Source organism: Catharus ustulatus, chromosome 1 (assembly GCF_009819885.2).
Source record: "Catharus ustulatus isolate bCatUst1 chromosome 1, bCatUst1.pri.v2, whole genome shotgun sequence".
In the NCBI taxonomy this organism is placed as follows: Eukaryota; Metazoa; Chordata; class Aves; order Passeriformes; family Turdidae; genus Catharus; species Catharus ustulatus.
The window spans coordinates 32,152,062-32,168,217 of NC_046221.1; the positions used below are offsets into that span (position 1 = coordinate 32,152,062).

At 37.6% G+C, this 16,156-nt stretch overlaps 1 protein-coding gene across 1 annotated transcript in view; it reads right to left on the reverse strand.

Moving 5' to 3' along the window:
• Positions 1 to 697: 697 nt before the first annotated feature.
• Positions 698 to 16,156, reverse strand: part of MACC1 (MET transcriptional regulator MACC1) — a 37,134-nt gene continuing 21,675 nt past the window's right edge. Inside the window, exons 2-5 of the mRNA XM_033076356.1 lie at positions 13,879 to 13,993; positions 9,822 to 11,860; positions 7,002 to 7,190; positions 698 to 910 (exon numbers count right to left, since the gene is read on the reverse strand). Coding sequence (XP_032932247.1) covers positions 698 to 910; positions 7,002 to 7,190; positions 9,822 to 11,860; positions 13,879 to 13,993 — 2,556 coding nt within the window. The remainder of the gene's footprint in view (positions 911 to 7,001; positions 7,191 to 9,821; positions 11,861 to 13,878; positions 13,994 to 16,156) is intronic.

Sequence of the window (16,156 nt, forward strand, 5' to 3'; positions counted from 1 at the left end):
CAACAAATAAATCAAAACCAAACGCTTTTGAGATTTCATCTTCTGTCTCTCTTCCACTCTTTAAAATAGGTACCAGAAGCTGTTTTGGAAAAATGCAGCACACATCTATTTTTGAGTGTGTGTAGCACACACCTATTTTTCCAGGAACTGTTGAATTCCTGTGTTGTGAGACAATTAGATTAGTTTTGTCCCAGATGAGAATGAAAGAATCTTAAAGGGTTTTTTGTAGGCTAACCTGTACCCACTGAATTAGACTTGAAGAGTTTGAGCACCAAATATTAAATGTATTAAATATTTAGATTTTAATACTTCACTGAAAACAATGTAAACCTAGGCTCCACATGCTGAACTCCTCCATGAATGGTTCTGTTTTCAAAACTGATCTCTGCCTAGAAGTCAGTGCAATCATAAAGAGTTCTTTTTAGAAAATATGCCATAGAATACAGGTCATTTCTGTTGACCTCATTAGTTTAATTCCCCATTCTTTTCTTATTTACTCAGAAGCCAATAGCATGCTCTGGCAATCTTTAGTTGAGAACCATAGGGCTAAACCCAACATCAACTCAGTTAAAACAAACTTCATTCTGTCATGCTCTGCAAGTATCACTGAAACATAAATATATGCAAATAAACTCTACACAGGGGTATAGTGTCCTACCAGATTTTCCAAAAAAATTTTAGAAATATTTTGGAATATCTACTCTTCCTCCATTTTGGAGAAGGCACTTGCTCTTAACACCTCCATGCAATTCACCAGAATCAGAGCTCCAGTTAACTCTCGCCACTGTTTTGTTACTGGGTTTTTCATTTTATCCAAGGCTGATTGCAGGTCTTGTAAGACATCCCTGTAACCATCTCCATAATGGGCAGCCCAAGTATAGAGAAAGTCATATGCAGGTTTCCACATCATCTGAAAATAAAGGGGAAAAAAAAAAGATTTAGTGGCAGAAATTTAAAAAATAACTAAATAGTCAAAAAGTCATAGAAAAGAGAAAATAAGTGTTTAATCACTAAGCATGCTGAAATGCTTTATAAAAAGAGGCATGTTGATATAAAAACTCCACGAATCTTATTTACAGTAATTTCATGAATACAAGCTGCATGGACGATAAGCCGCATCGCCGGGTGGTGGCAAACATTTCGTTCTTTGTCCATGCATAAGCTGCACCTGATTATAAGCCACTCTGTCGTTCGCAGCGAGGACCCGCGTGCAACAAAGTTGCCAAATAGTAACAGAATGCGGCATGGCGGGGTTTACTGGCTCGGCTCAGGCTGTGCAGGCTCGGCCCACTCAGGGCTGCCGAGGGGGCCAGGTGGCCCAGCTCGGTGGGGCTGCTCGGCGGGGCCGCTTGGGGCCGGCCGCCGCTGCCGCTGGGCTCACTCGCCCCAGCCCGGCGCTGCCCTGTGGTGGCAGGCAGGGACGGAGCCCCCCCAGCTCCTGCGGCAGCAGCAGCAGGCGGGGGCGGAGCCTGCCTGCTCCTGCCGTGGCAGGCGGGGGCAGGAGACCCCACTTATCCCACGGGCCGCGGGGATGGCAGCACGGAGCCCCCCGCCTCTCCCACGCCTGAAGGAGGGAGCTCCCCTGCCTCCCTCCCCGCACTGCCGGCGCTGAGCTGGCCCCACCCGCTGCACAACACAGTAACCAATTTGTAACAATCACGAAATCCTGGGTTTTACTGGCAGGTGCTCGGCTCGGCACCCTGGCTGGCACTTCCGGGGTTGTAAATGTCAGAAAATTATTCACATATTAGCCGCTCCTGAGTGTAAGCCGCATTTCTGGTATGGGAGCAAAATTTTAGTCAAAATGGTGTGGCTTGTATTCGTGAAATTACTGTATATTATTTCTATGAAACTCTCAGATTCTCAGAGAGGTAAATAATAGATAAATTTTTCATTCAGATGATTATCACAAAGTCAAAATATATCCTTGTCTGAAACTATAAATCAAAGAACAAGAGTGGAAGGAAAATACTTTTCATCTTTTGCAATCTTTCTGCAACACTTTCACTGTTTATACTTTTGATGGTCACTGCCCCATTAATCAACATCCTACTGTCCCTCTACTCAGCCTAGAAATTTTAAACATGATTTTTACTTTTCAGAAATATTTCTTGACAACAGCAGCAGAAACTTAATCTGGCTAAGTAACAGACAATAAAAATGCTTCAAGAAAGAAGGCAGCATCACCAGGAGGGCTAAGGAGAATCCCAACAATTACTGGATGCAGGGGGCAACATGTGACAAAGGATGAGGGAAAGCTTGAGGTATTTCATGCCTTCTTTGCCTCAGACTTAAATACCCAGACCAGTTGCTCTTTGGGTATCCATTCCACTGAGCTGGAAAACAAGGATGGGGAGTGGAATGAAGTCCCCTTCACTAATTTAGATTGCATATTAGGAAAAAAATATTCACTGGAAGGTAGGTCAGGTAACGGAACAAGCTGCTGAGGGATGTGGTTGAGTTGCCATCCCTGGAGGTTTTTAAAAGACACGTAGGGACTTAGGGACAAGGTTTAGTGGTGGACTTGGCAGTGTGAGTCAATGGTTGATCTAGATAATCTGAGTAGCTGATCTTAGAAGTCCTTTGCAACCTTAATGATTCTATGATTCTAACATGATTTATCTGTAAAATCTATTTCTAAAAAGGGGGAGAAAGCATCAAAACACTCTAGAGAACAGGCAAGTCCAAAGCTTTTATATTTTTTTTTTAATCAGCACATAAAATTTAAAAGTTTTCCCACAAGAAACAAAGGAAAGTGAAAGATAGGTTACCAGTGCTTTTTTTGTTTTTCAAATGACAATTTATTTGATTTAGGCCAAACAGCAGGTGTAATTTGTCATTGGTCTAATGGTATTAAGTTATAGTAGCATGATTCAGATACCAAGCTGGACTTTATCTTTCAAAGTGCTGAGTAAATTTGCTCAGTTAACAAACAAAATAATTATTTTCCCAGCTACTGCTTTTCCAAGTGTTCCTTGGGCAATCAAAATTCTGGTTTCCCTCTCCTCATTGGCAATAAAGGTTTTGCAAACAGCAATTGAGTTAACAATTGCAGGGATGATGCACAAATCCACAAAGAAACCCATGACTCTCCTAAAATGTTCTGTCATTCAGTGTTTTAACAGGAACATACTTACGCATAGTAATAAATGTATATAGACTGATGACTGCTTGTTTTTATATATGTGTATATATATATATACATGCAAAAGTGATCAGCAATTTGAGATTTTTTTTTTAGCATCTTTTCTTCTTCTATTGAAAAACAGTTTTATGGTTGTGAAGGATAATTCTGAAGGAAATTGGTTATTTCCTCATTATCTTATTATTTACCAACAGTGCACAACATAAAGCTTTACTTCTTTGATTTAAGCTTTATTTACTTGATCCCTGGAGGAACTGAGTAGGAGGAGAATTTCTTTGCTCATAGTTCTGAACTTTTCTCCACATTTTTGGGCAACGATCTTTCAGCTTACCCAAGACTGATTCTGTTTTTTTTTCTGTAAACATTTCCCTCAAATTCTGCTGCCATACCCAAACGGAAAGAAAACATTAAACTTACAGCCCCACAGCCTGATTAGTCTAGTTTCTACCTTGAGTGTAAGTAATAAAAAAAGTTCCTGTGCTTTCAATGAATTTTCTCATTTTAGGTCTACAGGAAAGAAAGGTATTGTCATTTACCCAAATGAATGGTGCCTCCTTTAACCAAGTCTATCTTAAGCCATAACCATAAGGTTACAGGAGGAGAGAAAAGTACATTGGTGGTAGATGGGAAGAAGGATATGAATTTTTTCGGGATTTTTTAGAGAGGCTAAGTTGAAAATAATTTTTTAACGTACTACTGTAAATATTAGATATAATAATATATTTTAATATATTTCTTATATTTTAATGAACTGTTGTATTTACGCTAAGACCAGGAAGTTTCTATATTACTATTTTTAGCTTGATAGCCAAAGTAGCCAACAAGAGAAACTGCTATTTCCTAGAAGAGAAGCTGGTATCTCTGAAATTCAGTTACTAGATATGCTTTTTCTGGGTCTCTTTCTTCCTTTCCTCACATTCCTGTTAGACCAGATTTAAAGAATGAGGTACAGTCTTCTGTCTTCACTAGAACGTGAAAAGACAATGAATATGAAAAGATGTCATGTTTTGACTTGTGCTGAAGGTCAGTCTGACATTGTAATAAGACAATCATCTGAAATATCCTTAAATATAAACCTTGGTTTCCTCTATTCTATCACAACTGATTTTTTTTTCAAATCTAAGACAGAAGAAAAAAAATGAAATAAGAAAAAAGGAGAATGTAGAGATCAAATCTTTACAAACTGGTCTCCATTGATGCATAATTAACTCAGAAATAATCGACACACTCATCACATTAAACTAGTACTGCAAACACAGCAGTGGTTCTAAGGCAGATTCTTCTCCACATCCCCATTCTCTAATGCAATGGGTGAAATGAACTGCATTCAAAATTCCTGTATTGTATTAAAGCAGAATCTCAGGTAAAATATTAAATCACTGCAGCACCCTCCCACTCTCTCTGCTGAGTAAATAACGATATCCACATCCACTACAAAGTGATTTGGAATTGACTGATGAAAAACACTCCATAATCTATGTACCAATTGTATGCACCTCAAGTTGCCTCTGTGATCATCTGCAAGAAGACCTCTCCCACCAAGAAACAGATAAAGTTTAAAAGCAGAAACATTTTTCAACCAATCAATTCTCCTGATAATGGAACAATCCTTGGTGGGGAATGAACTAGATAATATTTTCTTATAATCCTCTATAACTATTCAAAATTTATTAACCTCCCCCAGCCTTGCTGGGTTTCAGGTTTTAAGGTCAACAGCTGCTCTCAATAGAAAAGTTTAGAGGTCAGAAGACAGCACTGATATTTACTAGAAAGTACTGAAATTTAGGTTAGATTTTGAGGACATTGAGGGTACTGAGTGATCACACAAGACACCAGTGCTAGAAACCTTGTGCTTTGAACTCACACCCATGTGGACAAGCACAACTAAAAAGCTCACCCAAAACCAATAAATTTTCCATAGGCCCAATATAAACCTTGAGAAATGACACAGAAATACAGCAAAATTATGATCTTTGATTGCTTGTTGAATGTTCTCTGAAAAAAATAGAGTGTACTGTATTATGGGCTTTTAATTATGATGAATTTAACTGCATTATGTTTTGTCAGTAGATATTGTCACTGAAATGCAGAGAATTTTCTGGGTGGTTTGCCATAAAAAATGGCTAAAAATTCTTGAAAACAAATGAGGAGGGTGTATGAGGTAGAACATAGTCTTGATGGAAAATTAAAATCCATTTAAAACAAAGTAAATGTTTATTTATAAATTTTATTTTAAAAGATAAAAATAAATAGTTACAATGCTAGAAAAACAGTTATAAGATTGTTTTATTTCTGCTATCTATTAGCAAAGGGGAAACATTAAAAAATAACATGGAGACTAGCAGAATTGTATTGTTGTTGGTGTAAATAATTCCGTCTATAGAAAGCTGGAGCTTTGTTAGTCAAACACAGAAAGTTTAATAACTAGAACAAAACTGTAGGAAATAAGACAAACCACTGCCTAACAGTAAAAAAGACACCCAGAAGAGAAAAAAACACACAAAATAGCTCAAAGAGAAAAACTGGATCTCAGAAGGAGGCAGTGATTGCAAATAACAATTATGAAGACAATTTTGTTGAAAAGTGCAGAAGTACATGAGTAGACATGTAGAATTTTGATCCAATATTGATTGGGGAGGGAGAGCAGAGCATTCAAAAGGAACAAGAGGTAGTAGTTCATGATTAGAGCAGAAATATCTTGACAGTTATCACCAAGCAGATGAAAATAACAGGTTCATTGGATTCAGACAGTGGAAAGGAGAATATGTTTGTCAGGCAATAAGAAAAATCAGCTACAGGGAAATATAAAGGAAGGAAAAATTATCTTGAGTAGTTAGTTGGGAACCTATGAATGGGAAATAGCAACTCCATTGGCACTAAGAAGTGAGAGAGAGGGAATGTAGTCTGGATGATGTACATTACCTGCAATAATCAGCAGATGATGGTATAGGCAGAGGGAGCGTCAAGCCTGAATGCAAATTCTCAAGTCAGAAAGATGATTCAGCAATGCTCATGAAAAAGGGATTTTCAGAGTAAAAACCAGTCTGGAACCTAGAAGTCACTGGCACATAACTCTGGGGAAAGAATGGACCTGCTGCATGCTTTGGTGTTAGAGAAGGGCAGGAAATAACCTGATTGCCCAGGCAAAGTTATGCCAGGAGCACAGGCTGAACCTCAGCTCAGCAGCGTGGACAAGGGTCCACCCCAAGTCTTGAGGCATATCTGACATGGCATGAGTATCTCTGGTCACCCTGAATGGCACTAGAGATCTAATTAGGCACCTAAATTGCTCCTTAGATGTGTATGCACTAAAATACATAAGAGAGGATAACTTGAGTTCTGTACAAAGCTCAAACTTTTTTATAAGAAAAATACTTTACAAAGGAAAAAAAAATACCATGATCTATCTGACAAACTATAAACTTAAAGCATAGATTTGCCACATTCTTACATGAGAAGTAAAATTAATGCCAGGGCTTCCAACCTCTTCTCATGCTACTTAAGGTAAATGATAACAACTGTTGCACCGGCACAGAAAAGTATTAATGATAGAAGTCGGCTTTCTTTTTGTAGAAATACCAAAAGTAGTACAGAGCGTGATTAGAGGTGGCTCCTGCAAGGACCAGCTGGTCCTCCTCACCATGTCCGAAATGAGGGCAGAGGTGTGAATAAGGTTAACAAGTGGACAGGACAATAAAAAAGGATTGAACCTAGCCCTGAAGCTCAAAACAGCGACTGAGACCTCCACTGGAAAGTTCAAAAGGAAAGAAGCCTGCAAAACAAGGAAGAAGGAAGGTCCCTGGCTGTGTTTGTGCAGAGGAGGAAATGTGTGTGCCCTGTTACACCAGACCCTTACCTCCAGAGCTACTGTTCCATTCTTCCCTTGGTGGGGCCCTTCGTAAGCCTCTATTTGCTGCTTGGTGAGCCGGGCGAGCTTCTCCGCAAGCTCCCGCCAGCTTTTGCCAAGCTTGACAGCCGAAGTCAATATGATGGTGTCCTGGGTAAGACGTGCCACTAATCCCTGGCAATCTATTTTCAAAAGTGCCTGCAACAATGATTTCCGTTAGTGATCCTTCACCAGAAATTACAAACAGAACATTTAAATTTGATTTTATAGCACTATTCTGCATTTCTACACAAGCAGGAAGACTGTTTTACTGTTGTGTTCTTACAAATACACGGGGGTTTTTTTCTACAAAATGGTGTGGCCAACACTTTCAGGGGAAAACTGCCCATGAGTTTAAGAAAAATATCAAGCTGGCATTCAGCTGTTTCAGCATTCCAGTTTCAAATGGGTCCTGCCAAGCTTACAGATTCTGAAAGAAAAACATACTTCTCCAACAAAAATATTTGTGACCAAAAAAAAAAATTAGCTTCTTAGAAGTATGGCATGAAACTTGAAAATTAAGTTAGAGCACTATTATACTAAGGTGTGGTCCTTCATCAAGGGCTTTATATGGAAAATCACTAAGCACATTGGCCCACACCTTTTGATTTACTCCTCCCACAGAACTAATAATTTTTTGACCATTAAGAAGAAATGCAAACATGAAACCTTTCCCTCCTCCTTGCCAAATGAAGATTTAATTAACAAATTAAAATGGTTGAAGGAGTAAAACCTTGAAATGCAGATATGTTGCGTTCTCCTTTCTTTATTTGTTTGGAAAAGAGCTAATGGGAAAAATAAATGTTGAGGTTTTTTTTTCCTTCTCCTCAAGTTAACACCAAAATATTCTACTGAAACTATTGAGGTTTTCAGGGAAAGATCAAGAGCAAAGTACAGAAATTTTTCTTGTTTTTTAGATACTGAATTTTACTGCATATCAAGCACTTCTGCAGAAATCAGACATATGTGTGATTTAATTTTGAAGTATTAACCAATAAAATCCTCACAGCAAACAATTAAACTTTGGTAGACAGAATAGAGAAAAGCTGCCTACAGTGTATTGTACAAAATTCTCCTTAATTGGAGACAAAGTTGTTCATTTTGTGTTTGCTCTAATAAGGAAGAACCATATAAAACACAAAAGGAAGAACCATATAAAACACAAAAAATGAAGATTCCTTGAAAGTAGTAAGTGAAAATTCTATCCAAAAATTACATGGATGACATCCACATTTATATCTAGCTCTACAAAGACAAGCACCTGCATTGGCACTTCCTAGCAAAAATGTATAGATCTCACAAAACAGGACAACCTGGTCTAGTGAAAGGTGTCCTGCCCATGACAGGATGGGATGAGACGACCTTTAAGGTCCCTTCCAACCCAAGCCATTCCATGATTCTATAAGCTTAATCTAATATTGCCACTTTTTGCCTGTTTTGTAATGAACTCTGTTTCACTGTATTTAGTTAAGTTTGGACAACTTTCACCCCTCTCCTTTTTATAAAGAGACATGACAGACTTTGCTGTACTTTATACTGGCTCAGTTTTATTCCACTAAGTTCATGTTCTCTTAAGAATCGTAAGTGACCACTGCTACCAAAATTTTCTGAAACCTGCTGAAATTTCTGTCAACACTTCAAAGGGGATAGACTGGTTATGAGAATTCAGTTGAAGTTTACAGTCGAGGATAGTCAAAATGCTTCAGATGAATACTTACAATGTGAGTTTTTAAACATCCATGTTTACTTTTTACTGTATCCATTAATACTTTATTTGCATATTAGAAATTTAATTATCTGCTCTCCCTTAATAGGTTGGTTTAACTTTTCTGTCAGAGTCAAGGAGAGCATGAAGTGACCATTAATTTCAAATTAATTTGCACATAGATCGATAAGTAAATTAGGATTGTTAATAGTGCACCTTATTACGTGGAAGTAATTAGAATAAACTTTTGATTCACATTTGGCAGTATTTAGTCACATAGAAGTTGTCCATTGGATTACAAATGAGGTCCATGAAAATACATACTGAAATACTTGCAGAATCCTTCTTAGGCCTCTACAACATTGACTATGAAGTTGTCAGGTATGGATAGGAAATTTTGCCCTCAACATTTGGATCAAGATTTCCCTTTTAAGTGTATGAAGCTAAGCTAGACAGGCAACTTAGCATAGACAAATATATGTGTATATATATACAGATATCGACATACAGATATAAATATAGATATATAGATAGAGAGATTGATATTGATATTGATATCGATATCTATGTATGTATAGATAAATAGAGAGATTGATATTGATATTGATATTGATATTGATATTGATATTGATATCGATATTGATATTGATATCGATATTGATATTGATATTGATATCGATATCTATTTATGTATAGTGGAATTTCCACAGCATAATAATGTTACTTAATACTTCACAACAGGAATGTGTATTTCTCAGAAAAGCAATTTACCAAGACAAAAGACAAAACAATTTCAGTCATGGCTATTTAAAAATCAAAGAAGTCATCTTAGTCCACCTACTAAATGAACACAGTTCCTGGAGCATTAACAGAAGACTGTTCAGAATTAATTGATCAAAGTATTATTGTTCAGGAGAGTTTGGAAGTATTTTCCACTTCTTGGTTTCTACAACTTTCAGTAATATATTCAGGATTATAAAGATCCTGCAAGGACACAGAATAATGTTTTCTTGTTTCTACATTACTACTGGGTAGTTTCTTGGCAATACATTCCCAATAAGCCAGCTAGCTTATGCAATACTTACAACAATGAGTTCATAGAGAAATAGTCTTTTTTTTTTGTTAGCGTGACAGTCTTGCTTCATCTTCTTCACAACATGTGCAACTCTTTCTGATTCTTTATCAACATGTGCCTCATTAAAGTCATCCAAAGACATATGTGAATATCCCAGCACCTCAGCTAAAGCTCTCCAGTCATAAACACTCTCTGAGACTGTAGACAGAACTACTGAGTAGATATAAGTCAATTTCTTAAATGGCAATGCAATTTGTTCAACAAGATTCTTGGTTGTTAGCTCACTATCAGCAGTGTCCATAGCTTGTTCTTTGGAAATCACTTTTACGTTTTTGCAATGTACAAGACCAATCTTTCTTCTGAGAACTCCCACATACCACTCTTTCATTTTAGTTTGTCCAATGGCCTTAACTTTATCTTCACCTAGCAGTGCTATTGTGTCTCCTTTAAAATATTCCAGCAAATAGTCAATCTTATTTTGACGTAACACAGTTTTCAAAGCCACTCCATAAGTATTGATGCTCAAAGATTTGTCTTGGAACTTTGGGTATTTTATTGTTGGTATCAAAAGCCATGGTGCAGATTTGATTTCTTTGCGGTTTTGTAGGCGCTTTGGCCTATTAATAATGCCACTTAATTTTGGAGCTGGATCAGGAGTTGTAACATGGAACTCTGTTACTTGGCTACTTTTCAAGATTTTAATCTGAACAAGGAAAACAAAGAAATGCATCTCCCTGCATCCAAGCATGGAAAACAGGAATTGTTGGCGGACCATTTCACCAGTTTTCAACTCCTCCTTTTTAATATTTCTGCTTTGATCTTCCATTTTTACTTGAAAGTCTGGATCACAGGATACCAAAGAAATGTTTAGATCCTGTGGTTTTTCAAGCAGAAATGTATGCTTTCCCCACAGCTGAAACACCACAGGAGGCATACTTTTCCCCCCTTTTTTTATATCACAAATCGTGAGTTTTCCTGGAATGTAGTTATGACCAAAGACTGTAAAAACTGCTGTAAATGATGGATGAATATGTTTGGGACCATAAATTCCAACTGAGACTGTTCTATGGACATAGTCCCACACATTAGTTGCTGGAGGCTGGATTTTGCTTGCTTGTACAGCAATCACTGCATACATCACATGACTTAGGTCTGTTAGCTTCACTTGTATGGTATCTTGGTAAATATAGCAATTCTCTAGCTTCTTAAAAGGTCCTTCTTTGTTGAGACTAAAAAAACACACGATGTCACTCATAACCTGGCTGAGTGGATCATTCTTCACTTTAGCTGCAACTTTTACTTCTAGGAAAATTCCTTCACTTGTGTTGAGGTTGCTCAGTGTAAGTTCTATCAGAGGGCTTACTGTGCTAGACAGTTCATTGTTGCATGACAATGGAGGGTTAAGGATAGCCTTTAAGCCAACTTCTTGGAATTCTCCTGGTAATACATGACCCACAGGAACATGAATGTTGATATCTGAGTCAGGCAGCTGTACTGAACCCCCTTCGTGATTCAGTTTACAAACAACATGAATGTCTGTAGCTTGTGTTTGTGCCCATCCCGGGCTGTGGCTCATGGCTTCTAAATCCAGGCAGGACCGGGTGAGCTGTCGGTGGCTCAGCCAAGCCATCTTGTAGGCTTCACGGTCATTCTGCAGCCATGTCATATCAGAAGCTGTAGAGTTTTGAGGTGCTGCCTTGTGAGGATTAAATCTTCGGTTATCAACTATATCCAGGAAGTCAGAGATGCTCTTGGATCGTCCAGATCTTCTTGCTGAAGTCTTTCTTAGGAGACAGTCAATATCTAGCTCATCACCTGAGGAATCCAAAGAGTCCCTGTTGCTAGAAATTGTAGAGAACAAATAAGGTTTTTCCTTTAAGATGGAAAGATGTTTATTATTTTCATTTCTGTTGGAAGCAGCGATGTCATGTACAAAAGGGTTGGATCCTGAAAGTTCATTCCAGAAAGGATTAGTCTTGGAAACAGCTTGGGCATGTTTGAATACACCAGGCCAGTCAATATCCAAATCCAGTTTACTTTCATTAACATCTGTTTAAAAGAAAAAAAGAAGCATTTCCTAAAGCACAGAGACTTGAGACATTCTATTCATGTCCAACTGACAGTCTGCTAAACTAAGAGATGGCTAAATTTTCCTCCTCAAATGCACATAGATAATTTCTGTATTTCCCCTTTAGGTTTTTAAATGGTGTCAATGTTGATTTAATAAAGAATCTTTCCTAATAGAGTGCTAACAAATTAGTGCTGAATAACAAACTAGTGTTGAAGGATGTAAAAGCATCTTCTTTGAGGTGTTGATCATTATCCACTCATATAATTATTAATTGGCATTGAGTATGATAAAGTTCCATAGGTTCACTTTAATCCATTAATCTTTGCCTCTAACAAAATGCTGTGGATTTCTTACCTTTGTGTCTGTCTCTTCACAAAGATTAAACAATTACAGTTCCATTTTTCAAACACTGCAGACTGTACAGACAAATGCATCATTCCAGATACCTTTTCATGCTAGTGCATGTGCATTTAATTGATAACAGCACTCTTACAATTTATCTCCATGTGTGGAATTGGTTATACTAGCTTTCCATTAGAAAACAGTCATTGATATATTTTATGAGACCTTGTACAACTTGAAGTTTGGACAGAAATGTTTGTGTGACTATTAATTTTCCATGATTGCATTTAAATAGAAAAATATGGGTGTATAAGTGATATTTACATATGTTTTCTAATAAAAATACTCATTATTAGCAGTAACATCTATTTTTTCTGAGGAAGAGACATCCTTACATTTTATATTAACTTCAGAGAAACTGGTTTACAGTTGGCTGTGACTCACCCTTCTTGCAATGGAATATCTGCAACTTTTTATGCTAAGAATTTCTATTACTTCATTTTGCCTTTTTTTTTTTTCCTACATGTAGAGGGTATACCATCCCTTCTTTATACATTCTTGCAAAGAGTTTAAATTTTGGAGGGAAAAGTCATTATTTCTATCTTTTTCACCATATCTATAGCTTACATTATTACACTTCTCATAGTACTTTCCATTTCCAAGGTTACTCCATATTGCTCAAATGCAAGCATGACGGTGAATACAGCCATGAAAAGAAAAAAAAAAAAAAATGCTAGTACTTCTCTTTTTGTTTCCTTTTTCAAATTGTAACAAAAAGCCAAAACCATTAAGTCTTTCCACAGTTCCAGAAAATTCCCAGTTTGGAAGAAGCAAGGTGGAATTTACCTGTTTGCCAGCTGCCTATCTACAAAGCTCTAACCTTGTCTTGCCAAGAGCCTTCCAGGGGAGCTGCCAGGGGGCTTGAGCCCAGGGCAACCTCCTTTTCCTCAAGGATCTTGTCTTGACCAGGGTCACCAGAAAGGGATAGACAGTTCAAGTACCCACTGAAAAGTTCTTTTGTCTCTGCCCAAAAAAAATCTTTTCTCGTGTTATTACAGTCAGATCAGTATTGCTTATTAAAAATATAGATTAATTAATCTCAAAATAAACATAAGGGTTTTGTTTGGGTTTTTTCCCCCATCCTAAAGGCATGTTTCTACAGGAAAAATATGAGCAGAAAGCTCTGTCAGAGCCTGAGTCACAAGGCAACAGCACAATTACTGGGGTGCAGCATGCCAGCAAAGAAAAAATTCCTGCTCCAGAACTTACACAAGTGTCAGGCTTGCTTTTATACTTGCTACTGGACAAGAAGCTAAAAGAATGCCTATATTGTGGAGGGCAGAATTTTCTCAGCTTTGGGGTTAAAATAGCAAGGAGATTAAATCAACTTTGCCAAGACTGCAGTTTTTAAATTGAGCTAACTTCAAAATTACTCTGCATTCATGTTCTTTAAACCTTAAATGAATCTAGTTTGGATAAGAACTTCCTCTTCTTTTCCCCACCTTGACCCCCAGTAATCTTACTCTAAGTAGCATTTGTTAATGTAAGTTTAAAGATTTCAACTCTTCCTCCCAGTCTGCCTGACCCAGAGTTTTGCAGAAATAATGACTTTAGTTAGAGAGTCTTAGTACAGAAAATAGCAGAAGAGGCATACTGTAGCTGTCTGAAGGTGCCTGGTCATCCACATCAATCAAAGTCCCCTCTGACCGACATCGTGGAATCTCTCCGCTGCTTAGGGAATCTGTTCCACTACTGGAAGAATTTTCCTCCTAGAAGACAGTTAAGCATATAAAACATCAGCAAGTACACAATTTGAAAAAGGGGAAACTGTTGAAGAATAATTGAGCTTTGTTCTTTTAGTGTGACATGAAAACAAAGGAAAAAAGTGAAGGTATAGATCATAAATAAGTTTATGAACTCTGCCCAAGAGCATCACACTCCTGATTTTTACAACCCTATGTGCATCAAACCCAGAAGATGCTACAGCTGCAGTACAATAGGATAACCCAGCCTATAGAGAAGTCCAATAACTCAGAAAATTAAGTATCTTGCAATTGGAACTGAGACAATTATACAATAACTTCCACTCAGGTCTTGAATAAAATATTTTTTAAAATTATATATAGACATGTCTCCTGTTTTCAGGTAAGTTTGAGTAGAGTTATTAAAGGGGAAGATTTATATCTGTAACTTTCCATGACAAACTTTCTGCTTTATTATTCTTCTTATATTACTTGCTGAAAGAAGATCAGGTCCAATTTCCTTTTAGTCAGCCCTAGAATGACTTAAAGTATCCTTCCTTAGAAACCACACCAGGACAGCAACAGCCTGAGAGAGGACATTCAGGTCTCTTTTCTTCCTTGTTCTGGCTACAAGAAGCTGTGTTTCATTTTGGTGCAGTCCCTTTGAGGCAGACAACAGAAGGATGAGCCCCTCAAGGTACATTGCCTAATGCTGAAGAGAGCAAGAATTGTGTCTCCTAAAGAAAGAGGAGTCACAGAAGTTCCAAGTGAGCATTTAGTATCCTAAATGCTGAAATTACTGTATCCCAGAAACAGAAGCTAGAAGAAATAAAATACGAGATCTTTCATGCAGAAAAGCTCTTCAGGCTAATGCTAAAAAACAAGACATCACTTTCCCAGAATCCTCTCACACATCTTATATGTAGTGAGGTATGGATGCTGATGACCAACAGATCCATCAAGATATCTGGGGGAAAATGAGATAAACAAAGAAACAAGGAAGGGGAAGGAAGAGAGAAGGAAAAAATCCAAAAGTTTTTTGGGTCCAGCCATGGGATACAATAGTCAACCTTGGGAGTCTGAAATATTGCAGCCTGTTACTCCTGAAGCAAACATTGCAGTGTAAGTAAACCTCTTTTTATCTTTATTAAGTTTAAAATGAAGAATAAAAGAACTGGGCCTGTTTTTGCTGCAGCTGTAAGAAAAAGGAATTTTCAGTTCCAGTCTGGTAGGCGAGTTATGGGGAAAGGAAGCATACTTTATATCCAAGCATTACTGCACAGAAAGATGAAGCCAGCATTTTTGTTCCATTGCACAATGCCATGGTTTAAGATGTATCTTTTTATCCCTGCAAATATAAATTGGTACTTTTTGCTCTAACCACAAGAGGTACCTTCAGTTAATGGCAGCCTGTTCAGGAGCTGTTTTGTACACAAGCAGGGTGCAAGGCTGAGGCCAGGCAAAGTTCAACAGTCACCCAGCACCTCCAAGGGCTGTAGGGACTTTCAGGTTCCTTTGTTACCAGAAATCTCTTTTATTTGGCCTTTGAAGTCCTGATTTTAGCTAGCAGGTAAAGTTAGCCTCCAATGCCAATACATCCTGGCTCCTGCTACTATTACCCCACCAGAACAAAGCTGGAAACTAAAATGTGTCCTTAAGCTCAATACCATTGATTCCAACATCTGGTATTCCACATCTGTATAAAGATATCACCATTTCTGCTGTCTCTGATAAGTGAGAATACTTGATAACATATACAGACTTCTTTGAAAGAAATCAATTTTGCTTTGCTGCTGCATCTCAAAATGCTGAAAAACTGAACAAATTGTATTTTTCTCTCTGGATTCCACATACAAGTTGTGGAGGTTTAATCACGCCAGCATAAGGTATCCATATTCTAAAATCTCACTAAATGCACAAAAAGTAAGTCTTCGTTTTACAGTACCAGTGTACTTGTTGCCAGCACTAATCTCTGACTACTTACTGATAATGCACCAGTGAATTTAAGAATATAAAATAGTTTTAAATAGTTAAAACACCTACAATTATTTCAATAGTTACATAAAATGGGAGGCAGGATGAAGGATGAAGAAAGGGTACAAGAGTGCAAATGTACAAGGGTTAAAATAGGAAACCCATGGAGAAGGGAGAAGAAGAGAGGAAGAGAGAAAGGAAAACAATCTCTTTACA